Source organism: Amblyomma mixtum, chromosome 1 (assembly GCF_055824585.1).
Source record: "Amblyomma mixtum isolate Tamu chromosome 1, ASM5582458v1, whole genome shotgun sequence".
Classification (NCBI taxonomy): Eukaryota; Metazoa; Arthropoda; class Arachnida; order Ixodida; family Ixodidae; genus Amblyomma; species Amblyomma mixtum.
Genome location: NC_143012.1, coordinates 235,143,319 through 235,170,490, shown reverse-complemented (window position 1 = coordinate 235,170,490; position 27,172 = coordinate 235,143,319). Strand labels below are relative to the sequence as shown.

General features: G+C 43.5%; 1 protein-coding gene across 1 annotated transcript; it reads left to right on the top strand.

Moving 5' to 3' along the window:
- The first annotated feature begins 48 nt into the window (after positions 1 to 48).
- LOC149371172 (sialin-like) lies at positions 49 to 22,228 on the top strand. The gene is made up of 10 exons (XM_089564753.1): positions 49 to 317; positions 462 to 670; positions 3,498 to 3,731; positions 4,706 to 4,889; positions 7,352 to 7,485; positions 8,815 to 8,958; positions 10,073 to 10,205; positions 15,280 to 15,435; positions 16,124 to 16,209; positions 18,412 to 22,228. The coding sequence occupies exons 1-10, from the start codon at positions 266 to 268 to the stop codon at positions 18,631 to 18,633; spliced, it is 1,554 nt and encodes a 517-aa protein (XP_089420879.1). The 5' UTR covers positions 49 to 265; the 3' UTR covers positions 18,634 to 22,228.
- Positions 22,229 to 27,172: the final 4,944 nt, after the last annotated feature.

Here is a 27,172-nt window from a genome sequence, read left to right as displayed (position 1 = left end):
TGGTGACAGGCGCGCGATGCCAACGCCACCAACTTGGCTATCGCAAAAATGCTGGAAACGACAACACAGACTCACGTGAGGGGTTCCTGAACGTCTGCTACTCGTTTGTATGGGCTTGGGGATTTGTGCTCTGACAGACGAATGCCTGGAACTTAAAGCGCGAACCCTAGCCAAGCCTGCACAGCAACAATAAGTACGATCGTTCCGTAGGGGCTAACTAACCTGCGCGGTGTTCTTTCAGCGCATTTAGGCCGCCTGCTCATTTATGGATTCCTCCGACGACGTTCCAGCCGTGTTGATAGCGGCACGACAGAGATGTGAGCATTCCATTGCTTCTGTTAGGGGACGGCTCAAGCTTCCTCTGCGTTATCGAGTGTTTGGCGTCCTTGTGCTGTGTGTCCTTGTGCTGTGCTTTTATCAGCTGACCATTGAACACACGTTGCGTAACGTCATTGTTGCAGCATGCAGGTTTCAAGTCCGCCATCTCATGCTCTTCCTGATCTCTTTGGGTGTTTTCCTGGTGTACTCGATGAGAGTGAACCTCAGTGTGACCATAATTGCCATGGTTAACACAACAGCGACACGAGGGAATGCGAGCAAAATTGTTGTTTCCGAGTGTCCTGTCTCTCCTGGAAATGGCTCTTCGCCTTCGAACCAAAGTGACATTCCTGTAAATAACTCTACTTCTTCTTCTCGAACTGCTCCTTTAAAATCTGCTTTCATGAAGCTTGTTTCGCGTTGTTTTTATGTGTGTCGTGTTGTGTTCACCTTGTATGTTCGGCAATTTATGTAAGTCAAGGCACACACGTACGAAAGAAAGAAAAATAACAAAACAATGGGATTCCATTAGAGAGATGCATCACAGCATGCTGTTTTCGTATGCTTTCTTCAGTAGTCAAATTTTGCTGGCTAATTAACTGACACAGCAAACGTGACAGCAGAATTTTGTGCCGCGTTTTTCAGTGACTTCCTATTTGCTGATGAGACCTGAGCAGCTGAAGGCTGAAAAAGTAATGGAAACAAAACATTTATCTTCAAAAGTCTAGGAAGGGGGACAGCAAAGTAGTGACTTTAGATCCAGACCATGAGAAAGAAATTACGAGAAGAATAAAAAAATGGTTGGAGTGCACTTGGAAACCACACTGAAGTTACGGACAAGAATTCATTGGTATATCCGTCAAAAAAAAGGTGACACTTGTATCATGCCATACCCTGCCTATAAAGGCAAAACTCTGAAACTTACGCAAAGGTAATGTTAAAAGAAAGAGGATTATGGAGCATTCAGTTTTTTATAACCTAGCAGAAAACGGGAAGAGTATGTCAGTGGTAATGAGTGACTCAAATAGGAGGTAAAGGATTCCAAGGAAAGGAAAACGTCACCGGTTATGGTAGAGAGTCAGGTTGAGAGATAGGATGAAGAAATTTGCAGAGATAAGGCAGTCGGTCATGGATGGCTCAGGACAGGCTAGCTGACTGGAAATCAGTGAGGAGCCTTTTTCTTGCAGTGTATATAATGATGTAGACATATCTTAATTTATATTATGGGAACTAGAGCTAATTAGAGGGTGCAATTAAAGCTGATAATTGATAGAGAACAAAAGCATCGCTTTTGATACCATTTTGTTGGCAAGCAGCGTGATAAGTGCTGTTGTTTGCAGGCACCTGAATGCAAAGTGAACAAACAATTCCGTCCTAGAGCTTTCGCTTCATGGGACATGAAAGATAGAGTTCGCTTTGAACACATATATTTAGTTCGTAATTGCCTTCAAAGCTGCACAATGAATCTTATAAAAGAAAAAATTACGTATGTACAGATCTGTGTCTCTATGCCCTCAATCTACAAAGCGACAGCAGTAGAATTATTATGTTTGCATAGTGTGCATGCAGAGACCTGGACCCTTTCCTTTTTCCACTTTTGCCCTTTCTGCTCATTGTCATGTGTGCTGCGTCTTTCTTATGATACTAACTGTGCAACCAGTCATCCTTTCTCGAGTTGGTCTTGCTGCGAATAATGTAGCAGTTGTTCCATAAGTGATCTTTAGACATAGCACTATCTCATGTATGCATACATTGTAAAACATATTTTTCTCACTGAATGTGCCAACATGTTTACAGATGCATGATTCTTCATAACTGCATTGCACAAGTTTCTGCTAGCCTGTACAGATTTGAAAATGTTAAATGATGAGCTCAGAGTTCTTGATCTTGCTCAGTATTCAGATATCAATATGAAAGTGCCTATGTAGCGTATAGTAACGCTCAGTTGCTCTGCCCACACAAACACCAACCCTCCTCTAGAATTGATAAAGAGTACTGTTAAAGTTCCTGGTTTGCACAGTTTCAGTGGAAGCAGCAGTTAAGTTGATGATTAATGGTATTTGTCATCAGCACAGAAAAATGTCAAGAAAAGCATTAGGAGTGAAGCAGTCATGCCTTCCTTCATTAATGAGAGAGTTTTTGTGACATGTCTTTCCTTTGTGGCCAGTTTCATCACAGCTGACATCAGAAGTGGCAAAAAAAAAAAAAAAAAAAAGCTGTACATGGTAATCATCAACTGCCGTTTGTCCACAGTTTGGTATTAGTAATTCCATCTTTGGTTTCCCTTACTGCACTCGAATGCAAGCAGCTAAGTGGTACTATATGGTAGTTAACCCTGATCATGAACGTGTTGTACGATTTTAACGACATGTCAATAGCAGCAAAGAAAGTAAACGACAGTAGTGTAAGGAATACAGCAATGCTGCTGCTGACATGTGCATTTCCTAGTGCATATTTTTGACCACTCCCAAGTGTTTGTTCAGTGAAATTCATTCTCCAACTGCTGGACTCAGTGTCATCTGCTGCTGCTTGCTGTTATGTTTCCAGCACACCTTTTTTTTTTGCCTATATACTTTGTGATGGGGAGTTTGTAGTGCAGTTGTGAAACAGTGGTGAAACATTGGGTGAAGAAGTTGTTCTTTGGTGGAGGCAGATTATGAAGGATGTCTTGGAAGTGAAATACTATCAACTCACACAAAGATTCCGAGAGGACAGAAAATTGATCTGAAGCTTTCTATTGGAACGTGTTCAAATTCCTTCTACCACTTTAGAGTGGAAACATTTGTATGAACCATTCTTTTGCGAGTGCACAATAGCATACATCCTCTTCGAAAACTGGCTTCCAGTTAACTAGTTATTGATAGGTTTATTTATGAATGCATGTAACAGTCTTCTGTTTGTTGTTTGTAGTTACACCTACTGATATACAGTGATAGTTCAGAGAAGCACTTGCTTGCATCATAGAAAATGAGAGCATTGAATATAGCACAGAACAAAAAAAAAAGAAAGGATCTTTGTAAGGTCTCACCTAATATTTGTTTTACTTGTTTATTTATTCTGTTAGAGTAATAATTCATGCATTACAGCCTATTCATACATTACAATGTGCCATGTATTGACTGTAGTATTGCCGGCATTAACTTTAGATTTACCTGTCATCTTTCTCTTCTCCTCGCTAGACTGGGGAGTTCCTCTGGGACCAGGTGACGCAGAGCTATGTTCTGAATGCCTTCTTTTATGGTTATATCGTGACACAAATCCCCGGTGGCTGGCTGGCTGAAGTCGTTGATCCAGGATGGATTTTCTTCTGTGGAATCGGCATCACTTCACTTCTGACGCTCGGCACAGCTGTGGTCGCAAGAGCCAGCTTTTCTGCTTTTCTGGTTCTGCGGATCCTGGAAGGCATTGCTGAGGTGACTGGAGGCTCTTGTAGTCTGCGGCCTTGTGTGGAGTTTGTGCCTGAAATTTGTAGCAGGAATATCATTCAGCTGTTTTTGCAGAGAATATTTTGTTGGGATGACAGACAGGACTGTTTCCAACAGAAAGTACTTAGAAGGTGAAGGCCCCGTAATTTCGTTGCCCTTAGTGCAATCTGTAAACTTTTGTATGCTCAAGGTTGTGTAAATGAGCTTTGGGAGCTCCCTAGAAGTTTCGTTTAAACAGCACTTAACTTTTGGGTGCGTGTTTTCTTCATTGTAATGATGAGTAAGGCATTATTATACACAGATTAACGCGTGGTATTCTCTTACGACTGCTAAATAATTCACATTCAAATTTCGTTCTTGTGTTGTTTCAGTTTCGGTTTCAACAGCCGGACAAGGACTGACGTCAGAGTGTGGTTTTAGGTCAATTGAGGGAGGAAAAAACTGCAATATAATTGCTGCTTCTACATTCGTTGTCGTTCTGGCTCTAGCGGAAGGCTGGCTTCAGCACTGTAGTGAATTAAAACGATGAAGCAGGGATTATATCGACGTTTTTCCCTGCCTCACGTGACATATAACCACACTTTGACGTCGCAGCCATCATCCAGCTGTTGAAACCAAAACCGAAACAATATGACAGACAAATTTGATTATAAATTATTTAGTGGTCGAAGGCGAATACTGCATGGTGATTGATGCATAGTAATGTCTTCAACATCATTGTAGAGAAGAAAACGTGCCACCAAAATAAGGTGACTACACTCCTTTAAGTGGTAACTAGTGCAACTCCTCTTTGTTCTCCAATTTTTGGTATAAACTTGTTGGTGTTCTCACCAGTTCAAAGTTCCCATGGTTTATCCTTGGTTAATGTTCTGGTTGCACCCTTTCTTTATAAATGCCATCTTCCAGGGTGCGCTTATTAATTTGCCATTAGTTTGTGCAGTAACACTGTGCTTGTTCTCCAGGGGGTAACTTACCCGGCCATGTATGCCCTGTTGGCCCGATGGTCACCTGTGGATGAGCGGAGCATGATGGCGGCAATCAGCAACATGGGGAGCCTTCTGGGCACTGTTATCACGCTCCCCCTTGCAGCCGTGCTCTGCAAGCATGGATTCGCGGGAGGCTGGCCCTCTGTCTTTTATCTCACAGGTGTGTACCACTTCTTTGCGACCTTGTGAGATTCGTATTGCCAAGATTCTAATGTAGTGCATAAAGCAGCTGTGATTATAAATTGCCTTGTGTTGAACGTTTTCTTGCTGTATGTGTATTTTGATGATCTATGAATCTTGCTGTAAATAGTGACGGCAGTGTAATACCTATAAGCGCATGCAGCGAGCTAAGCCAACTTTAAAGAATTGTAGTGGTTATGCAGAACTTTTCCATTTCGTGACAGCGAAAACCATGTTGTGGGGACACTAGGTGTGGAGGGTGCTGACAGCTCTGTGCTTTATTCATGCCTAGCTTTCTTGATTTCTGATCGCCCTTGGCAGCTTGTTCCCTTACAGTGACACCATAGTGACACTAATAAAAGTTTGTTACACTCTACATTGTGTTGGGAAAGCATGTCTTGCACTTGGCACATGTGACGCTGACCTCTTGAATATCAGCCTGCCCTTTCATCAGAAGTAGCACAGATCGCGAAGTCAGCTGTGAAGAAGTTGGGCATATGTAAAGGTTGTGTTTTCTTCTTGGTAGTAGTTTGACTTCTCTTAATTGTGAAATAGTAACTCGAGTGCTACAGTTTGGGTTAACAAGAGTGGTGATCATATTTGTCATTATCAAGAAGCTTCTTATTAAAGGAGTACACACACCAAATTCTTGGGTTCTATTATTTTGTTGTTAATGATGCACAGGACCTTAGTACTGACAGAACAGAAAAAAAATATGCCAATGTGAGCTTTAGGTAATTTATTACAGCACTGTTAACTCTATTAGAATTTATATTTTCGTTTCCACAGGCCATGACATCAAAGATCAGTACACAAAACCACTATGAGTCCTCTGTGTTCACAAAACAGTGACACTTTCACTGCTCCATTGTTTTTTGCAAGTGTGCAGGACTTGTGGTGGTTCATTGATTCGCAGCAGATGACAAAGCAGTGAAAGCGGCACTGTTTTATTAAGTTCTGAAGCTGCAGGAAAAAAACATTGCTGTAATGATTTATCTAAAGTACACTGAGGTGTCCATTCTCATTTGTGTTGCCCCGCCGCGGTGGCTGAGTGGTTACGGCGCTCGGCTGCTGACCCGAAAGACGCGGGTTTGATCCCGGCCGCAGCAGCTGAATTTCGATGAAGGCGAAATTCCAGAGGCCCGTGTGCTGTGCGATGTCAGTGCACGTTAAAGAACCCCAGGTGGTCGAAATTTCCGGAGCCCTCCACTACGGCGTCTCTCAGAGCCTGAGTTGCTTCGGGACGTTAAACCCCATAAACCAATCATTTGTGTTGTTCAGGCCATAGAGTTTCTTACTATTACCTAGAGGGAAAGCTGGCAAGCCGTCTATGGGAGTTTGCATGGAGACCCCACGTGACCACCTCAGCCACCATGGGCGCTCAAAGCATCATGGGGCGGTGAGCTACTTGTTGCGGAACTGTAACTTTTGGCCAGAAAATAATAAAAAAATAAAGCTGTTTGATAGCTACAAACGTCCTAACATTCAATATCTTGTCTAATGATTGCAACAAACGAGCAGAAAAGCATTTAAGTGCAAAGTTTGCCTAAAATAAGACATGACTAGCTTTCCTATTGGCCAAGTGATGAACACTAAAAAAACTAATATTTCGTAATTAACAGGCGCACTTTTAACAGTAAATATGTTTTCAAAAAAAATGTTGTTGTTTAGATACTTTAAGAGGTTTTTTAATGGCATTTCGGAAGAGTAAAACCTTTTATTGGCGTCGTGTGTCGTCGCGTCTTCACTACTATGGCTTTTGCACACTGCGTTCGCACGAAAGTCGTCTGCGCACACACGAACTACGTTTTCGGAATGAAACGCCTTAGTACTGCCACTCTGTGTTCCCGAAAAACTACGACTGTGCCGCAACAAGTAGCTCACCGCCCCATGATGCTTTGAGCGTCCATGGTGGCTGAAGTGCAGCGCCGCCAGCTTTCCCTCTAGGTAGTAGTAAGAAACTCTATGGTTCAGGCCCTGTGAACCAGCACTGCCAAAAAAAAAAAGAAGATAAAAATTTTCTGTCCAAAGACCATATTGATTTCTCATATTACACAAGGCTCTGCGATATATATGCTTTATGTGCCTAACTTCAAAGAGGTGTTGCAGACATGTGGTTTCCTCTTGATTTTTCTTTTATTTTTTGGAGCTGCGAACTTTTCCTTTTGCAGCATTTTAAAGGTTGACTGTGGAAACCTGTTACTCTGAAGATAGTCATATTGTTTGCATTTCATTTAATTTTGTCAGCTTTGCAAAAAATGAGCCTGACCTGTTTTGAAGCTCACCTTGCATTTTCTCCTTAGGCCTTTGCAGTGGCTTACACAAACCAAACATTGATCTCGCTTGACAGGCAACACTGCCGTCGCAGATGGCAGACTAGGCCTAGTGAAGTGTGTTTCTGTTTTCTAGTGCTTTCAGCCTATCCTTTTTATTCCTGTCCAGGCCTTTTGGGTATTGTGTGGTGTGTACTATGGACCTTTCTGGCCTCTGGAAGCCCTGAGAAACACAAGTTCATCTCTGAAGATGAAAGAATATACGTAGTGGAATCACGGGATGCCAAGTTTTCAGTGCACAAGGTGAGAAAGCCTGTGGGTACTCCAAGCACCTAAGCAGACGAAAAGAAAGGAAACAAGCTCACTCTAGTACCCTGGAGCTTTTGTTATGTTCCTTGCTGTATACCTAAGCCCTGCATTATGAAAGATGATGAAAGTGGGACATGTGCATGTGTACATGGCATCTGAATTGCGTTTTTTGATGGCTGACTATGTGCGTGCTGCAATTGTTGTGCTCACAATGCTGTCCAGAAAAGTCTGTCATGTGAATGATACAGGAAGTTGCAGTGGAAATACTGAATCTTTTTTCTTTTAATGTGTCTAAAGTATGAACGTGTGATATGGCATGCACTGATTGAGACTGGTTTGTACTACAATGGAATAGAAGTTGTTCTTACCAATATTAGTTGTTCTAACTAGTGTCTGCACATATGACTAATGTTGAAAATGGGCTGCAGTGAAGCAGCACAAATAATGAGCTCAAAAAGAGGCAGCAGAATAAGTTATCTGTCTAAATAGTTCATCTGAGCATACTATTGAATCAGTAGTGTGGTGCTAATAAATCCTTGTAGTACTGTACTTCTTCTTAGTCAAAGGTACATGGAGATGTCAAATTTTCATTGCGTGAGGTGGGAAAACCTGTTTACATTGTGGGCATCAAAGTATACAGAAATGAAGGAGCTTTTCTTACAACTCCTAGGCAGTGAAGCGGATCTTGCTGCTTACTTTGACAATGCATGGTGAAAAATCATGCAGAATTAAAATATGCTTGTGTAGACGGCACCTGAATTGCTTTTGTGGCGGTCGACTCGGCCTGAACAGTATGTCTGTCATGTGTTTTCGGTACTGGTGAGCACGGTTTGTCACGTGAATGATACGGGAAGTGTCTGTAGAAATGTTGGATCCTGTTGGTTTTTTTTGTGTGCGCCTGAAGTGCAAAAACTTGATATGGCATGCATTTATTGAGACTGATTTGTAGTGCAGTGGAGTAGTAGTTCTCACCAGTGTTTACTCATGCAATAAGTGTGTAACAGAGGCTGCAGTGAATAATGTGGATAATGAAGTGAATTATGTTTTCCAATTAGGCCACAAGGAGATAGAAGAATAACAAGTTAAAAGCATGCATCTAAACATCAGTAGAATCAGTAGAACTGTCCTAGTAAACCCTTGTGCTCATAGACATGTTGGGGTGGGGTGGGGAAGGGGAAAGGAAAGGCCATGAACTTCGCCCCCCTCCCCCCCTTTACCCTTGGGAAGAGACCTGTACAAACTTTTGCTTGTGGTGTTGTACTCTTGGTTAGTTGAGGGTAGTCTGTAATAACGTAGTAAACAGGATCTTTCTTTCAATTACAGCCAGTGCCCTGGCGGCGCATACTGACATCACGAGCGGTGTGGCTTTGTGCTTTAGTCAAGTTTTGTGGCAGCTGGAGCTTTTATACTCTACTCACAGAGCTGCCAAGTTACCTGTCCAATGTTCTGCACTTTGATATTCAGAAGGTATGTGACACTTTTTTCGTTGCTGGATTTCTTTTTGTGCCAGATCACAGAAACTTGTTTGTTTGCCAGCATGCGACTCAATTATAGAAAGAGAGCTGAGTGGCGTCTGCTGAGCCATGCTTTTCGTGGTCTTTTCAAGTGTGGACTTTTTTTTTTTTTTTAAAAACAGGCTTTAAAAATTGCTAACTTCACTGCTCCCCATTATCCGTTTGCAAGCGATAATGTTGGACTCTATCTGAGCCATAGTCATGCCTTCGTCATGTCTGCACCAGCTCGCGTCACAATACCAGACAGTGCAACGTGGCAGCAGGTCATGCCACAAGCAACTGCACGCGCTACACGAAGCAAGAACAGTTTTTTCCCATGGGCATCGACAGTCTCGAAGACAGAGAGAGGGAATCGACGGGAAAAAGCGAGTGGAAGCAATCACATATTCGCATATTTTAGTACAGATCATATAAAAGCATTGTGTGCCAGATGCTTTGTTGCAGGCGGGGCTTGTAACCATGTGATTTCTGACCCATTCTGCCATTGCTTTTTTTTATGTTTGCTTTCGTAGTGAAAGCTACACTAGGCTAGTCAGCGGCGCATTTCGGGCGGTCGTCACAGGCCAGTCATCACAGGCCAGGCGCCGTAACCATGGCAACCGGTTGCCATGGTTTAGAGGCGCCGAGCATAACGTACCTTTTGCTATGTATATCCTGGTCTAGCTGAGCTAAACCACAGCAAATTTTTTAGATTGTGTACAAATGTTTCTTGCATGTGCGTGGTGAGACATTGGAAGGGTATTGAAGTAACTGAACACGAGTTCCAGCATCAGCGGTGTGTGTAAGGGGCATGTGAAGGAAAGAATGTATTCACTGGTATTCAGTTCCAAGTTTATTGAACTGCAACAATGGCAGTTAGAGGGGAATGTGACCGGTGAGTCACATTCTTCAAGGGCTGTGTTACATTGCTGTCTGGTGATGTAATTTCATGCAGACGACAACCACAGTATCACTGCGGGGGAGGAGGTTGGTTATAACAGCTGATACTGTAAAAAAAGAAGTAACTTGCGTGTAGGGTGAAGGTTTTTGCATTGTTAGAACATATGTCTTCTTTTTTATCATTTCAGAACGGAGTCTTGAATGCGAGCATATACTTGAGCCAAGCAGTGGTTGGCCTTTTGTGTGGCTATGCGGCTGATAAGCTTCGAAAAAAGAATGTCCTGGGTATCACGACCATCAGAAAAGGATTTGAGACTGCAGGTAAGTTGGCACTGACTGGTCTCACTTCTTGAGCAGCTTCCATAATAGTGCAGATGCATGCATATATTGCTTTCAAACTTTGTTGCACTGAACAGTGATATTGTTAACCTTTGAGTAAAATGAAGCAGATACATAAAGTTTGGTTGATAGTTCTTCATTTCAATAGGTGTGCTTTGCTTCTAAAGAGACGTAAAAATGGAATACCCAGTTTATTGTTAGATTTATTGAAACAGCTCTTTGTGCACACTTACATTACAATGTACACATGCAGTTTTACAAATATTTTAGTCATCTGATATAAAAAAATTCACTGGATGCTTATTCCTGAGGTAATGCAAATGATAGCGATAGCTGGTTGGTGGAATGATGACACCAAATGATGAGGTTAGTGAGACTTATACATTGCTTCTGAGATCTTTGTCATATTTTTGGCCATGGAGGACAAGAAGATAGCTTGTGAGAGAAACAAACTTTGAAGTCAGTCTGCGCAACTGCATAGCCTACAGTGCAGTCCGCACACTGGGGAAAACGAACCCATGCCAACTAAGAGTTTGAGTTGGCATGGTTTCATTTTCATGCCTTCAGTTTGCAACATCGTTTGGGCCCATCAAGGGCTTGCATTCACCTGGCAAAACTATCATGTGAGGGCTAAGTAGGCTATGTGTCATCGTGATCACTACATTTGGAGCTGCATTACACAGCCGGCGTTTTGCATGTGGGCCTGCGAGAGAGCATGAAAGAAATGGTTCCTTTGGCATTGAAGTTCAAGTTGCCGCATGTTTTTGTGTCTGTTTCACGAGCCGTCTTATTGTTGTGTTTCACCAAGCATGTCTCTATGCCTTGGCACTCCAATAACTGACCGCTGATGTAAATCCTTCAGTAAAGAATTATCTGGCCAGCATCTTACAGTGCTTCATGGCTGTTTCGTGCCTGTCTAATCTAGGATGACTCAATTAACTGAGGACTTCTTTTAGATGGGAATTATGGAACGTTTATTACAGTCTGGGCTACATAGGTCTGATTAGGTGGAATACATGGCTGGGTCTGCCAGTACCCTTCTCGTAGGTCTAGTTTTGAAAAGATCTTGGCTTTTGCAAGCTCTGGCAAGACGTCGTCGAGAATGGGCAATGTGTGGCGCTCTCGTTTTAACGCTTCATTTAGCGTTTGTGGGTCAATGCACACATAATGGAAAGAAGCATGTCCTGGAATTCGTAGTTGTTGCTGATGAGCTCACACCCGTCATTGGAAGAAAGACAGCAGAAACCATGGGTCTCATAACAATCGATTATGATCTGGTAGCTACGGTTAACGCTCCAGAGGAAGACTTCACAAAGCGCATAGTGGAAAAATTCCCAGACGTCTTCGGAGAAGCACTAGGGACGCTGCCGGGTACAGTACATCTGGTGACAAAACAGGATGCAGTCCCGAAAGCGATAACAAGCTGCAGAGTGCCTGTCAGCATAAAACCACAGCTAGAAGAAACCTTGCAAAGCATGGAGAGAAGAGGAGTAATCAAAAGTGTCACCGAGCCAACCGAGTGGGTGAGCTGAATGGTAGTGGCGATGAAGAAAAATGGCGATATGAGGGTGGCTGGCTGCTCCGACAGCGGAGGTAGCGTAGGGTGCGTTGCCGGTACAGCTGGCGCCATCTACAAGAGCGTCTTGTAACAATGACAGCCCCTTTTTTATCTAGGCACCGACGTTTTAGACTCTGTAAGATGTCAAACGCTTATCCTCTGAACAAAATTATGTTGTTCAGACAATTGTAATAAACAGGTATTAGCTAGTCTACAACATGCTTACTACTGTTGCTACCGAATGATTTCCTTGCCTCAAATAATACCAGTTAGGCTGTACAGGTATACTCTAAATTTTGGTCATAATGGTTGAAAACAAAATATTCAATACATCTTTTTCTTCTCATAGCTGCACTATGTTGAAAAGCATTTGTTTTGAGTACCAGCAGTGCCTGTATTGATATTCGAAACTGTTAACAAATATTCTATTTGATTCATAATCAATTTTTATTGTTCATAATCGCTTCGCAACTTAAAATTTGATATTCCAAGTAGCCACATTCATTCATCTATTCCATGTATTTCTCGTCATATTTCTTAATGTCACCCATTGTGGGAAGTTAAGATGCACTATCCCGCTCAGTACGAGCAGCAATGCACAAGGTGGGGTCGGAGCGCAGTCCTTGAAGCAGTTTGAGCCGAATGATGCGGAAATTGATGCAGTTAGTCATCGATGCAAAGAACAGAGCACGTGTACTGAATGTTTATGCAGTTGGGTGTCCTGTATGAAAGCACATTGATTTAGTAAAAAGTGGAGCCCTCACTTGGCTCACTATGAGCGTGTTGCAAATCATATCGAGTGCAATAGCTAACACACATGTGTAGTGAAGCATGAGTTTTGCATTAGTAAATTTGAGCATGTCTTCACTAGGCATTACTGCCAATTTGTTTGCATCACCTTCGGTGTCTGCTTTATAATGATTTGGTATTTGCTTCAGATGCTGCTTTATCAGAGTGAGTTTCAGACATATCTGTGTTTGCCTAAGCATGCGGGGGATTAAAGGATGCTTAGACGAGACAACAGTGAGTGGAAGGGATATGGAAAAGAAATAGAGGAAGATGCCTCATTTTGAGGACGGGTGGAGTTCTCGACTGGTGGCACTTGCCTCTTGTTCGCTACTCCACAGTGGGGGCAAGCTGAGAAATATAGACTGAAGGAGGGAGGTAGCTAACTTTTGACAACAAAGCGCGCAGAAAACGACTGGGACCAAGCTGAGAAAACACACAGACAAGCGCTAACTTCCAGCTGTATGGTTGGCTAGTTGGTAATCCAAGAATGCTTGTTGGTAATCCAAGAATGGATTACCAACTAGCCCAAACCCACACCCTATTGAGCCTTGAACACTGAATGTGCAAATAGCTGCATTTAACATCGTTGCATCGAAACTTCACTACCTCAATAACATGTGGGTTTGAGCTAGTTGGTAATCCAAGAATGGATTACCAGCTAGCCCAAACCCACACCCTATTGAGCCTTGGAACACTGTATGTGCAAATAGCTGCATTTAACATTGTTGCATCGAAACTTCACTACCTCAATAACATGTGGGTTTGAGCTAGTTGGTAATCCAAGAATGGATTACCAGCTAGCCCAAACCCACACCCTATTGAGCCTTGAACACTGAATGTGCAAATAGCTGCATTTAACATCGTTCATCGAAACTTCACTACCTCAATAACATGTGGGTTTGAGCTAGTTGGTAATCCAAGAATGGATTACCAGCTAGCCCAAACCCACACCCTATTGAGCCTTGAACACTGAATGTGCAAATAGCTGCATTTAACATCGTTGCATCGAAACTTCACTACCTCAATAACATGTGGGTTTGAGCTAGTTGGTAATCCAAGAATGCCGCTAGCCCAAACCCACACCCTATTGAGCCTTGGAACACTGTATGTGCAAATAGCTGCATTTAACATCGTTGCATCGAAACTTCACTACCTCAATAACATGTGGGTTTGAGCTAGTTGGTAATCCAAGAATGGATTACCAGCTAGCCCAAACCCACACCCTATTGAGCCTTGAACGCTGAATGTGCAAATAGCTGCATTTAACATCGTTGCATCGAAACTTCACTACCTCAATAACATGTGGGTTTGAGCTAGTTGGTAATCCAAGAATGGATTACCAGCTAGCCCAAGCCCACACCTTATTGAGATAGTGAAGTTTGGATGCAGTGTTGTTATAATGCAGTTATTTGCACATGCTGTCTCCAAGGCATAATACGATGAATGTATATGGAAAGAGAGAGGATATATTATGCCGCAGCACTGAGCTAGGTATGATAGCTCCTGTCTGGTGGTTAGGGATTGGCTTCCTCCAAGGAAAATTGAGCAGAGCTTGCATTTCCTCAACAAAGCAGGCATGTTAAGATGTAGCACCCCACCAATATGAAACTATGACCTGGAAGGGCGCTGCTGCACTCCATAGGAAGCATCTATATTTTTGGCTAACACGATAAATAGTTTACAGCAAGACGTAAGGAAACACAAGCGCTGTTGTCTCTGAATGAAGGAGATCCATCATGAACCACAGATATACTACGGGTCTGAAATCAGATGCTGTAGTGGGTTGATGGAGTGCAGAACAGGATGCCGGCATCAAGAGAGATTAAAACGAATGGCTGTGTGTGGAATGCTTGTTGCCACTGCCGGCCGAGTTGTCAATAGATGTCCTCGAGATTGCTGGTAAACACAGCATCTTTGATTAAAACTCTAATCTGGGCGAGTTGGTTCATAGCTTGAAAGGGGTACGTACTTGAGCGAGAGACAGGACGAAAACAAGGAAGCACAAATGACATGTACAATGCACATTGTACATGTCATTTGTGTTTTCTTGTATTCGTCCTATCTTTCGCGCAAGTACGTACCCCTTTCAAGCATCTTTGTTGGCACCAAGTTCATGGGATGCCAGTCTCCGTGCACCGGGCAAGCTCTGTCCCAGAGAAATATTAAGGTGAAGGTCTTTAAGCGCTCATACTCGTGGCCATGACTCCGTCCGTCCGTCTGTTGCATCTGAAGTGAAAGTTGTAGCTAGTCATGGCTAGTCACAAGCGATGACTAACTAGTCATTAACCAGTCATGACTGGTTATGACTGATTAGTCATTAACCAGTAATTACTAGTTATTCATGACTGGTTATTCATTGCTAGTTAGTCATTAACCATTCATGACTTGTTAGACAGTTGAGTCATGATGAGTTTGTCATTAAACAGTCATGACTAGTTAGTTGTGAACCATTAATGACTAGTTAGTCATCAAGTAATTAGCTATGACTAGTTAGACATCAACCAGTTATGACTAGTTAGTCATGGGTCATGACTAATTAGTCATGACTAGCCAATCCAAGTTACAGTAGCAGCCAAAGTTGCGTGGAAAGGCTTTCGCCTCGTGTACTTTATTTAGATCGTCAGAGTGCCCCTGATTTTTTTTTTGCTTGGGCCTAGTTGTTGATCCAATGTAGTGCACCTAGTTTACAGATTTGCTTTTGGGTTGCAGGCCTGCTCGCAGTATGCGCTGGCATGGTGGGAGTGACATTTGCTGGATGCAACTGGGTGGTCGCCTACGTGATGCTCCTGCTCTCCAACACTTCTGCTGGCATTCTGTATGGGGGGGACAATGTGCTTCCCATTGACCTCGCCCCTGACTTTGCTGGTAAGCAGGACGCTTTTTGTGTGTGCATTCCTGTAATATCGAGAAGAAAGTGAGAGTCTTGCTTCTTGTCAAACATGTGCGTCTCTTTTCTGGTCAGTTTTCATTTGGATGTAGCTGTCTCGCGCTGAGTATGGTGTGAGTGAGTTGTACTTGATTTTTGCATTGTTGATACTGGTCCTGTATTCGCAGTGGGGCATCCAGCATTTAAACTGCTTGTTTTTGTACGATAGGTTTGTATGTCCTGAAATTTTGCTCGTGTGATGTACCTTTTTAGTTTGCTTATAAAGATACAAATTTTAGCGGCAAATTAAAAGCTATTATTGATGGTTTCACTATTCAAGGGCCCCACCGCGGTGGCTCTGTTGTTATGGTGCTCGGGTGCTCACCCGAAAGACGTGAGTTCGATCCCGGCCGCGGCGGCCGAATTTCGATGAAGGCGAAATTCTAGAGGTCCACGTACTGTGCAATGTCAGTGCACGTTAATGAACCCCAGGTGGTCTGAATTTCGGAGCCTTCACTACAGCGTCCCTCATAGCCTGAGTTGCTTTGGGACTTTAAACCTCAATAAACTACTCAAGGGAAGGCAGAGTGAATAAATTTTTAATTAACAAAGTTGGGCATTGGCATGAAAAAAGGAAGCAAGTATTGAGTGTGGTTTCTCTCTTTCTCACTCTTTATTTGTTGACAGGTGCTGTGATGGGGCTAACAAATTGTATCTCCAATACTGCCGGCATATTTGCACCGCTTGTGGTTGGCTATCTAACGGAAAACAACGTGAGTAGGCATACTTGACACCGTTCCAGTTTTGTTGAGTGCTGTTTTAGTCAATTTATCAGTGCTATAAAGTGTCAACACACAGCTTCATGCTGTTAAAGGGTGCTATGCTGATCCTTCTTGCATTTTATTTATTTGTTTATTTTGTTTTATTTATACTAAACTGTTAGCCTCTCAGAAGCTGTGACAGAAAAGGACAGAACTGAAATGCAAAAAACGTAGCAACGCAGGCACAGGAACATTGATGAAGAACATAGAAAACACACTGACACAACGAAAAAAGTCAGCATTTTGAGTACAGGGATGACAATACATTCTAGGAGGCGCTTATTTAAAAATATAGGAAGGTTGCATTACCAGAATTACACAAGGCAGATTGAGAATTAAAGGAGGTGTTTCTGGCAGATATTTGAACAATAAAGAATTACACTAATGAAAATGCTAAAAGAAACAATACATGGCAGGAATCAAGAGAAGCGATCAGAACATAACGGAGATAGAAATTTGTTTAAAGTGATGGGCTGCTGACCGCACCAGTTATTAGTGTGTTCCATTCTCTGACTGCTTTTGGGAAGAAAGAATACCTAAATTTGAAATAATGAACTCTAATTCTGCTAAGTGAAGATTTGGTAGAATTTTTAGAATTTAACAGACATTTAAGCAATGTCAGAAGCTGTCCCTGAATTCAAAACTTTCAGCATTTTAATGAGTGTTAAGCTTGTAAGTAGGAGTATGGTTTGTCATGAATACTTGTGATCATGGAATGGAAAACACTAAAGTGAAGTGTATTCTGCATTACATTAAACAACTCTTGCTTCTTCACATGATACAACATGCAGCCCAGTATGCCTTCACACGATAAAGGGCATTCACATTTCCTCTGGCGTGTGGCATCAAACATACCTGCCTGCTGTGTTTGACAGCTCGGGCTACACTTAATTTGAAAAGCAAATATGCGGCTGGAATTTGGCATCATATGAAACAAGCAACAGAGGAACGCTCATCAGACTAATTGGCGTTGTTTTCTGTCAGTGCACTTGGAGGTTATTCATGATGTCAACTTGACTCTGACTCGTAGGAAGTGTGAAGGTGTTTTTTTTTTTTTCTTGCATGTTTGTTTGGCTACTGCTGCTAGTAGTGGTGTGCTGAACGGGACGTTAATAAAGGCCATTTAACTAAAATTGAGTGCTGTAGTATCGATATGCAAACTGTCTTCAATTGTGCATCACTTTAGTTGAAGTTATCTATAACCAGTTGCAAGATTTCAAAGAACATGGGAGCTGGGAAACAGCCAAGTGTTCTCTCATGGTTTTGCTGCTGAGCCTGGAATTGACAGCTGTGTTTTGTCCATTGCACAGAAAAGGGCAAGCTGTGTCGACTAGTGTGAGGCTGCGAGGCGATTTTGTGACCTCTGTGCATTGTAAACGTCAGTTTTTAAAGGGGCCCAGAAACACAATCTTAGTTGACTGTTTTGCCTGTTGATCGCATACAGTGAGTTACAATGGTGCTATTAGCGTCGGTAATACCGCGTATATTCCGTTTTTTAATATTTTAATGTCCTTCCAAAAACAAATTCATGGCTCTGATGGTGTCCCCACTCAATGGCGGGTTTTAGCAGCGGATATGACATCACCTGGCGCGAGCTTGATGATTGAACAAACAGTAAATATACTGCAAATTGTGTGAATAAATAGAGACACATTTTGTCACCTGTCGGTGTTTTATATTGGATCAACAAAAACAACTTGTTCGTCTTAGATAAAAGCCCTACAAAGCAAGTAAAATAAAAATACACCACCAGGGGCTCTGGCATGGAAACGACGCTGCCAGTCTCAGCAAGAACGAGTTACAGAGAGCAGGCAACCATGGAGTGCAAACTTCCGTGACGTGCTTTGGCAGGCTGTTTTGATTGGCTGCGCCAGGTGCCGTCATTGGGAGAGCGAAATAGGAGTGGGAAGCCCCGCCAAAATCGAGTTGAGGGCAGCGTTTTGTTTGCTTGTATTTTGAAATTTCTTCATTGAATAACTCCTGTTCCTGTGTATCGATCCCTGTAATTCTTTTTAAGTCAGCGCCTGTGTGACATAAAGAATCAGCCTGAAGTATAGCCGGTATCCCCCCAAGCAGTATTTCGCAGCCCCTTTAAGTCTGCCATGCATCAGCTTCATTGTAAGGACAGAACTAAGTCGCTCCTCCGTGATGCAGGAAACCATTGCACGGTGGAATGCTGTGTTCTACATTTCGGCCGCTGTGTGTGCCCTGGGAGCCGTGGCATTCTTGATCTTTGGCACAGCTGAAGTACAGCCGTGGGCCCATGTGGTGCCCATGGGAAGCACCCTTGGCGGCTCGACGGCTGTCCTTGTTGCCGGCGATGAAGTCCTCGATGATGACGACGATGGGCTGGTTTCGAAGCCTACAAGATCTTAATGGGATTGACAGCAGCATTGCTAGTACTTTTACCAAGATTGTGGTTTGCTAAGCACCACTGGACTGCAAAGGTGGGTTTAGAACCTTGCACGACCTGAGTGTCTTTACGAACACATCCCCTGCTGTTGTTACCAGTGGCAGGAAAACTGCATTGTTGCTTTATTGCACTGTGATATGCCAAGAATCATGCCTTATTTGATGCTTGACTTGCAGAGCGCTTACAGGAAAGTTCTGGAGCTGCTTCCATTTACAGAAAAATAGACCCTAGTTGTCTTCAAAGTGTCACGTGTTTCAAAAGCGAGAGTACTGTATCTGATGAACCTTTTGGCTTCAAAAGTGTTTGGGTGTAATTTTGTTTTCTAAATGTAATATTTTGCTGCTGCTGGATACAAATTTGCAAAGTTTTAATTCTGGCTATGGTGGCCACATATCGGGGAAAGCGATACGGAGAAGTACTGGTGTATTGAAATTTGGTGCCTGTTAAATAACATCAAATGGTTGAAGTAATCTGAAGCCTTCCATTGTGCTGCACGTCATTGCTTGCCCATAGCACTGGCTAGTAAAGAAAATGCCATATTTTAGTGTTTTTCACTGGTAAAATGGGCACTTGACTGGCTACAGTGATTTTCTTGGAGGCCATTTGCCAGGGGTGACAGAAACTGGATGGACATTTGGTGCAAATTTATGTTGTTGCTGCAATGTTCTGCATTTATATTTACATGCATTTCACTTGCACCGTGTGCATCATTAGGAAAGGTTGCAAAGAGACAATCAGGGGAGGATTGTATTTTTTAACAATCATTATATTAGCACGGCTGAAAAGATTTCACATACACTGTTTTTGATCAATTCATGAATTTGTATATATGGGGCCTGAGCCATCCAGGATACCATTACGGACTGCATGCTGGTAGAACAAAGCAAAACCAACATGGCTGCTCAGTGTGTACCAGATTGGTGCACCACCGACTTTTCCTTCCGTTGCTGATTTTAGTTATACTGCTAGAGTGTTTTATGCTTTAGCAGTGTGTGGTTAAGTTTGGCATCGATTGATCGTCCATGTTGGTTTTGCTTGTTCCGACATGTAGTCCCTAATGGCTCCTTGGGTGGTTTAGAGAATGCTGTTCTTTGAAACCAAATATTTTAGCATCATTTCTTTTTATTTTTAAAAAACTTGAAATCTAGCCGTTGAGCAGTATGTGAAACATGCAAAGTTTGTTTATCTTGTGTGCTCGCCTCAGGTGCACATTCACAGCTTCTGTGAATATGCATCTGAGAACAATTTTTTTTTTCTTTCAACTCTTGTTCACTAAGGCATTTATTTTATTTTTGCGTATGAATGTCGACGTTGAGAGGACATTGAGAAAGATATTGCAGATATCTTGCCTCTTTTTATTTGGGGTGTAGAGGGAGCTGGCATGCTGCCTGACAGCTGTAGCTGTGGTGGACACTGGCGTTCCTCAACATTAATTTAGCCCTCTGATATTGCTAGTCTTTTTGTTATCTATAGGCTGAACTGCACTGCTGTTGTAGTATGCATTTGTTCCAGAGCCATAGAGGAATGATTCTAAGTTCCTGTAGAATGCCCAAGATTGAGAGGTGTCATCCGAGGAAAACGAAGAAAATTTACGCACAAAAGGTGACCTGCAATGGAGGTCATTGAACTGCTACTTGTTATTGAGTTGTACAGCTCAACTTTTTACTCTTTTCACTTGTGTGCTGATGGCTGTGTTTTACTGTGTAGCCCATTATGAAAGGAAAGTATGATTGAGGTGATTTCCAATGAACTCTCAGAATCTTTGAGTGGGAGTGTTTGCGATTATTGTCTGTCAAGTAGTTTTTCTCTTGAATCACCAGCCTTTTGCACTTTTGTGAGCTTGAGGCAGAAATAAGCACACCTGCAGCTCATTAATGCAAAATAGTGAACAACTTGATGTATGGTTGTAACAGTTTGGTGCATGGTTGTTTGGTAATATGGATATATGAGTCTTGAAATGCTAGTGAATTGCAAATTCATTTGCTCCCATTCATTGGGCTCTAATACACATTTTTAGGACCTAGCCAAGAGAAAGAATGCTCAATTACAGCTCGAGTAGTGCTTAAAGGGACACTGAAGACTAATAGAAATTGGTCTGTATCGACCGATCGGTGTGCTCTAATCGCAGAGAGACCGCTCTCACTTCAAATGGAGCTTTTATAAGCTAGGAAAGACCGAAAAACGAAATCCAGATGACGTTTGTCACTACCAATCAGTTGTGGTTCCCAGAAGCTATGCTACTCCGCCATTCGCTTGTAAACGGTGGCCACCCGTCCTTTTAAATGAAGACATCGCGACTTTGAATCGGCAGGCAGGAAGATTTTAAATCCAACTTTCTCGGCAATAAATACGTCTTTTGCTGCCAGACAAACATCAACATAGCCAGAAAGAGCCACAGAACCAATTTTTGCTGAGAACAATCATTGAAAGAAAGTGTCCCTTTAAAATTTATCTTGCAAACTTCACAATGAAGCCTGAATTGTGGTTTAATATTCTATTTTGACATCTTGGCTGAAACTGCCAGTAGTTTTATCAACAGGAATTTTTTTTCATGAAACTGAGCCTACCGTATATACTCGTGTAAGGGCCGCACTTTTTTTCCGCGGTTCTCATGGGGTGCGGCCCTTACATTGAACCGGCATTTTTCCGCTAAAAAGTTCTGCTACAGTGCAGCCCCGATTACGCGTCCGTTTTTTACGTGGCGATACCCATTTTTATGACGAATTAGCACAGGCGCAACGAATCCTTCGAATACACAATGCATTAAAAGTGTGGATTGTGTCCGCGCGATCTGTGCGATTACCACCCTCAGTAAGACATGTTGCTAGCGGTTGCTTGATCACTGTATTACTTTACTGCAAATTTCACGTGATCCTAAGTTAAGATCCACCTAAGGTGCAGCGCTTGTGACAGCTTGGAGCGGCGCGCCACCGTCCAAAAAATGCGCCACTCGCGTTTTCTTGCACGGTGAGGCACACCCAGCACGCCTGCATCCCATCCTGGCTTTTGCACAGCATAACGTTTTGTCAATCCTTTCTGGTGTGAACGCCGAGCAAGCTAGCGTCGATGACGGACTGCTTGTGCGGGGTTCCAGGCTGAGCACGGCGTGTGGGACGACACGTTCATGGTCGTAACGATTTTTACGCGGCCAACATTCTGCGCGCATGAAACGGTATTTGGCTCACTTTTTTTTTTTAATTGCCTTCGGCCAAGTTGGGGGTGCCGCCCTTACACGAGTATATACGGTAATTTAATTCCTTTTCAAAGCAGAATCAATTACAGTGGTATTTGTGAAAGACCATTGCATTGTACAGCTTTTAATACTTGTGTACAGTGTTGAAAGTCACTGCATTTTTAAGATCTGAATTTATGGCATTTAGTTCTTTTGCAGAATTGCTTTTTCTGTTTGTGCATTGTAGGACTGTGTCTGTGGATAGATTGAAATGGTTTTCCTGTCATATCAGTTGTCGACATAGTTGTCCTGTTTTTACATCTGTTGGTCTCTTTCGTCTTTTAAACAGCTTTTAATAAATAAAAAGAGGAAGGAATGGAATTGGCTGGGTGTGTGTTTGTGTTTGTGCTAATATTGTGCCAAGGGGCATGCTGAGGGCAAGGAGCAGGGGTGGACAGCTGAACAAGTTGGTTCAGGTCTGTAAAGAAGGCTGTTCTATAAAACAGGGATGGCACCAGGATATTCATGGGGGAGTGGCGACACTGGTGAGTCAAATTTGGGGAGACATTATGTCGCTGTGGCATTGCTGCTTACAAAGATTTAAAAAATATAAAATGGGCAAAATACAGGGTCTGTTCTGAAATTAGGACTTTTTTTTTTCTACATTTTATTCATGAGAATAGTACAAACGCTTGGAATTTTTCAAAGTAGTACCCTTCCGCATCTACACACTGCTGCCGGTGAGTTTTCCAGTTTTCGTACGCCTCCAGGAACACCTGGACTGGAATGCTGTTTAGCTCCCTGGTCACGGCCTGTTGAACCGCCTCTACCGATCCGTGATGCTTCCCCTTGACCGTCGATTTTACTCGGGAATAAAAAAAAGTCCGGCGGGGCCAAGTCGGGCTGTAGGGGGCTGAGGTGGCATTGCCACCTTGTGCTGGGCAAGACACTCCACTACGCGGAACGCTTCGTGGCTCGGCGCATTGTCATGGTGCTGCTGCCAATTATTGGCAGTGGCTGGGCGGACACAAACAATGCGTTTTTGCAGTCTTTTTAGGACTTCTACGTAAAAAACTGCATTAACTGTTTGCCCGAATGGTACAAACTCTTTGTGGATGACTCCATGTCGATCAAAAAAGCAAATGAGCATGGACTTTTGCTTGGATTTGCTCATTTGCATTTTTTTGGGGCGTGGGGTAGAAGGGGTGTGCCATCCTGAGCTCTGCCACTTGCTCTCCGGATCGTATTCAAACACCCACGTCTCGTCACAGGTCACTACGTTGTTAAAAAAAAATCGGGGTCCTCATTCACATGGTGAAGAAGATCCTGGCAGACCGCTTTCCAGCTGGTCTTTTGCTCCTCTGACAACACTCGCGGCACCAACTTCACACACACTTTCCTCATGGCTAAGTTTTCTGTCACGATCTCAAAAACTTGGGTTTGAGGAATGCTCAAGTTATCAGCAATTATTCTGATAAATTTATTCAAAGATTTATTCATCGGTGTGATGAATAAATCTTTATTATTATTATTATTATTATACTCATCCTACGATCACTGTTCAGTAAATTTTTCACTCACAACACATTCTCGTTGGTCTTGCTGGTCGAAGAGCGTCTGGAGCGGTCGTCGTCTTTCACTCTTTCCCTACCACCTCGGAACAGCTTGCGCCACTGAAAAGACACCTGATCTACCCATGGCAGCATCAACATAGGCCTCCTTAATCATGTCGTGAGTCTCTTTGCCCGTTTTACCAAGCTTTACACAAAATTATTACGTATCGCTGATCCAGTAAGCGCTCCATGATTCTGTGTGACGAGGCGTTTCGACAGGGGTTCACAGTACAAGCGACCTGCTCTCTCCAACGGCTGAGAGCCTACTGCTGATTTTTCCCAGCGTTCCCAATGTCCCCCTTCACCGATCCTGCACGCACAGACCGCATTTCGTCCACCCGCTCGCCCAGGAAAAAACCAGTCCTACTACTTTCAGAACAGACCCTGTACAGCAGCGATAGCTCCACATATTCGCTGACTTGCAATGGAGCCTAATGAGGGTTGAATGAAGTGCTGAGCAATTTTTTTCATAATGGCGGGCAAATTTTTTGGGTGGCAGCCACCATCCCTAACCCCCCCCCCCCCGGCGCTGTCGCTGCTAGCAAAGCAGCTGGAAGAAAAGGGTGACACAAATGCATACAATCAGCTGAAGATTTTTGTGAAAGGGGTATGGAATATGCACAATGTGAACACGAACTGCTTGTTTTGCTGCATGTAGACACAAAAAGAAACAACTCGGACAAAAAGCTCATCATGCTCACCATAAAGCTACTATGCCGACCGACATCACTGAACAAACACTGAAGCTGTTGTAAGATAACATACGAAAATTTGCACAAGAGGGTACAGCCCCCGTAAAAAGTATACAGCCGAAGGGGTTCGCTTCTAAGCTGTTTAATGGGGCTCCCTGGTTCGTCTAGCAGTCCAAAGCTAGGGAAGATTGAGGACGCGAAGCCATACCTCTTTCAAGAGGTTAATTATGGTCCCTGAGGGTGCATAATCAGGCATACAGCAGGCCTGACAAGTAAAGTCCTGGGGGTGTACACGCTTCACATTTCTTTGTCAGGACTTAAGTGCGATTATATTTTTTCAGAGTGGCTGAGTAGTTTTGTTTTGTTTTTGTAGCGAGAGCTACATTGGCCGTATTCTCGCCGTTTCACTGTGGCCGGTGGCCGCACCGCGAGCTGAGCCGTTGCCTATCAACCGCCGCAGCTGGCAGCGCCGCTCGCCGCGCCATCTGGCATGACTTCAGAGGAGGAGCGGGTGAAACCGCGTTGCAAGGCAGATATCGAAAGGAGTCGGAGAGGCTGAAAGAAGCCAGCTGGCTTCGTCGACTGGCCCCCTGGGACAGTGGACACCTTAGTCGCGCTTTAAGCTACGAAAACGATGAAGAACGGCAACTTCGCAAGCAAAGGCGCATAACTGGCCCCTTGGGACAGTGGACGCACTAAAGGCCGTTGTACGATCGTTTTTGGGCGGATCCGCCAGCGAGCGAACCGCTCGCTTTCGGCCTTCGCTCGTGCGTGGGGCGGAATGGGTGTTGTACGATCATTTTGGAGCTGGCGGACGAGGCGGATGGTTTAAAGCGTTCCGATTGGCGCGCCCGGGATTGCCGTCTGTCCAATAGCATGCTCCTGTTGGCAACCTAGACGGCGCGAAAACGTGGTCTTTTTTTGCTCCTCGGCGACCGGCACCTAGGCTAAAGTGAGCTAGAAGGGGGTAGTGGGCTCGCTGGGGCTCTTTCCCTGACGCGGTATATGTTACACGCACGGGGTGGCGCCACCGGCGACTTCACTGTAGCGCTTTGCTGGTTGAGCAGCTTTCTCGCGGCAGTCTGGCTTGGAAAAACTCGCTGCCTTCAGTCACATTTGTTAGACTTGCATGGAGCAGGTAGACAGACGTCGAATATAATAATAAATAATGCTGCTACCGGTTGCACACGATGAACTAACAGGTTACCGTGTTCGAACCGCAAACGCGTTTCTGGCTCCTCCCCGGCGTACCTGCCGCAACGCAGATGAGAAACATGAATGCACACCTGTATGAAAATGATTGCGGCGCCCAATAGCCCCGCTTTCTGAGGATTATTATTCACGGCTTCAAGTATACGAAGCGTGCAAGGACATGCATACGTTCTTGGTATTTCTTTGGCTACAGCTGTAGCTGTCAGCGCTGTTTCGTTGTGCACATTTCTTTTGGCTCGTGAATTTGCTGCTCACACCATTTCTGGAACAGAGCTACCTAAAATTGTTGTGTTCAACATAGCTTAAAAGCTTGCAGCAGCACATTCTCCACTACTCGCGCTTGTTCAATGTAGATAAAGTATCTCAAATAACTGTAAAATGAAATGGCTATTCGCGCATATGGAGTTTTTACATTGACATGAAAACTGACCTAAGGAAAGAAGTGAGGCCGCACCATGGAGTTCTGAGCACATGAAAACCGCGATTTATAGGACGTTTATGGTTCATGAGCAGCGGCTCAACTTTAAATGTTTAGCTTTTTCTCGCTTCCCTGATCCGCCAGCATTCCTTTCACAAACACAAAAAAAAATGCAACCGTGTCGTTAGATAAAAGCTGATAACGTTAGCCAAGAGACGCGAGGCATATGCTGTGGGCACCCGATTTCTTGCGAGAGCCTTTCTTTCACAGCACCGAGTACATCCATGATGCTGTCCGAATGCAGCTCATACAGGAAAAACACTCCGTGAACATATATTTTCTAGTTTGTTCATGTAGCTGTACAACTGACCTGACGGATACAGCAGTCTTTTATTTATATATTTATTTGGTACCTGCATCGCCTTTCGGCATTACAGCAGGGGGGCACTTCACATTCAAAAAACAAGAAATCATGCACTTAACGAGTTAAAAAAGGCTTCATTAGGTAGAACATTAACAATATGTGGCGGCAAAGCATTCCATTCGCGAATTGTTCGCAGAAAAAACGAATAGCAGAGTATACCATTAGAAGGAAGCTTTAAGTTGTGGTCCCAATTCGCTTCGAGACAGGTGGCTTCAAATATTTTGTCCGTCTATACCACTTTTGGAATAGAAAATGTTATGTAAAAATTTTGATCTCAGATTTCTTCTTCGAGTTTTAAGTTCTGGCCACTGAAGATTCCTTTTGCTTCCTGAGATACTGAGTGTCCTGGAATAATTTCCAAATACAAAGCGGATTGCCCTGTTTTGTATTTTTTCCACTTCATCAATAAGTTCTTGTGTGTGCGGGTCCCAGCACACTGAGGCATATTCGAGTACCGTGCGGACGCGAGTAAAATATAACTGTTCTTTGAGATGTTGTGAAAGGTGGCTGAAATTCTGAAATTGTCGCGAAAAGTTGTAAAGCCTCCCTGCGGTGTCATGGTTAGTAGGCTTGTATAGGCTTCGCAATTCGTTTTCACTACACATTTTCTAGCAAAGTACCCAGAAATGTAAAATATCAGCCTAGAATCACTTCTAGCTGTATGCTGGCTGTGGTCAGCAGATGTCGGTGCAGTAACTGGCTGGCCTATTTACACTCGTAGCTGCACTTGTGCTTTCTTGATGTGACAGCGTATCAGCACATGCCTGTATATCTAGCAATACGGCTAGCTCGCCCTGGTCACAGTTCCCCTGGCTTACTGTCTTGACAAGACCACTGAATGAAAGACATTATCAAAAACTGTGTTGGGAGTGGGGCCGTCACTGCTACCTGATGACTGCCGGATAATACCAAATAGGTTTTCAAGGGGGTCCTGACTGGTTCTTGACGTCATCCAGTATTTGTATCCAACT

What these genes read in the sequence shown, in the direction of transcription:
- LOC149371172 (XM_089564753.1), top strand. Translation starts at nt 266, where the DNA reads ATGGATTCCTCCGACGACGTTCCAGCCGTGTTGATAGCGGCACGACAG. An exon ending in CTCTGTCTTTTATCTCACAG is followed by an intron (nt 4,890 to 7,351) that starts GTGTGTACCACT and finishes ATTCCTGTCCAG; the next exon opens with GCCTTTTGGGTATTGTGTGG. An exon ending in CCAAGTTTTCAGTGCACAAG is followed by an intron (nt 7,486 to 8,814) that starts GTGAGAAAGCCT and finishes TTTCAATTACAG; the next exon opens with CCAGTGCCCTGGCGGCGCAT.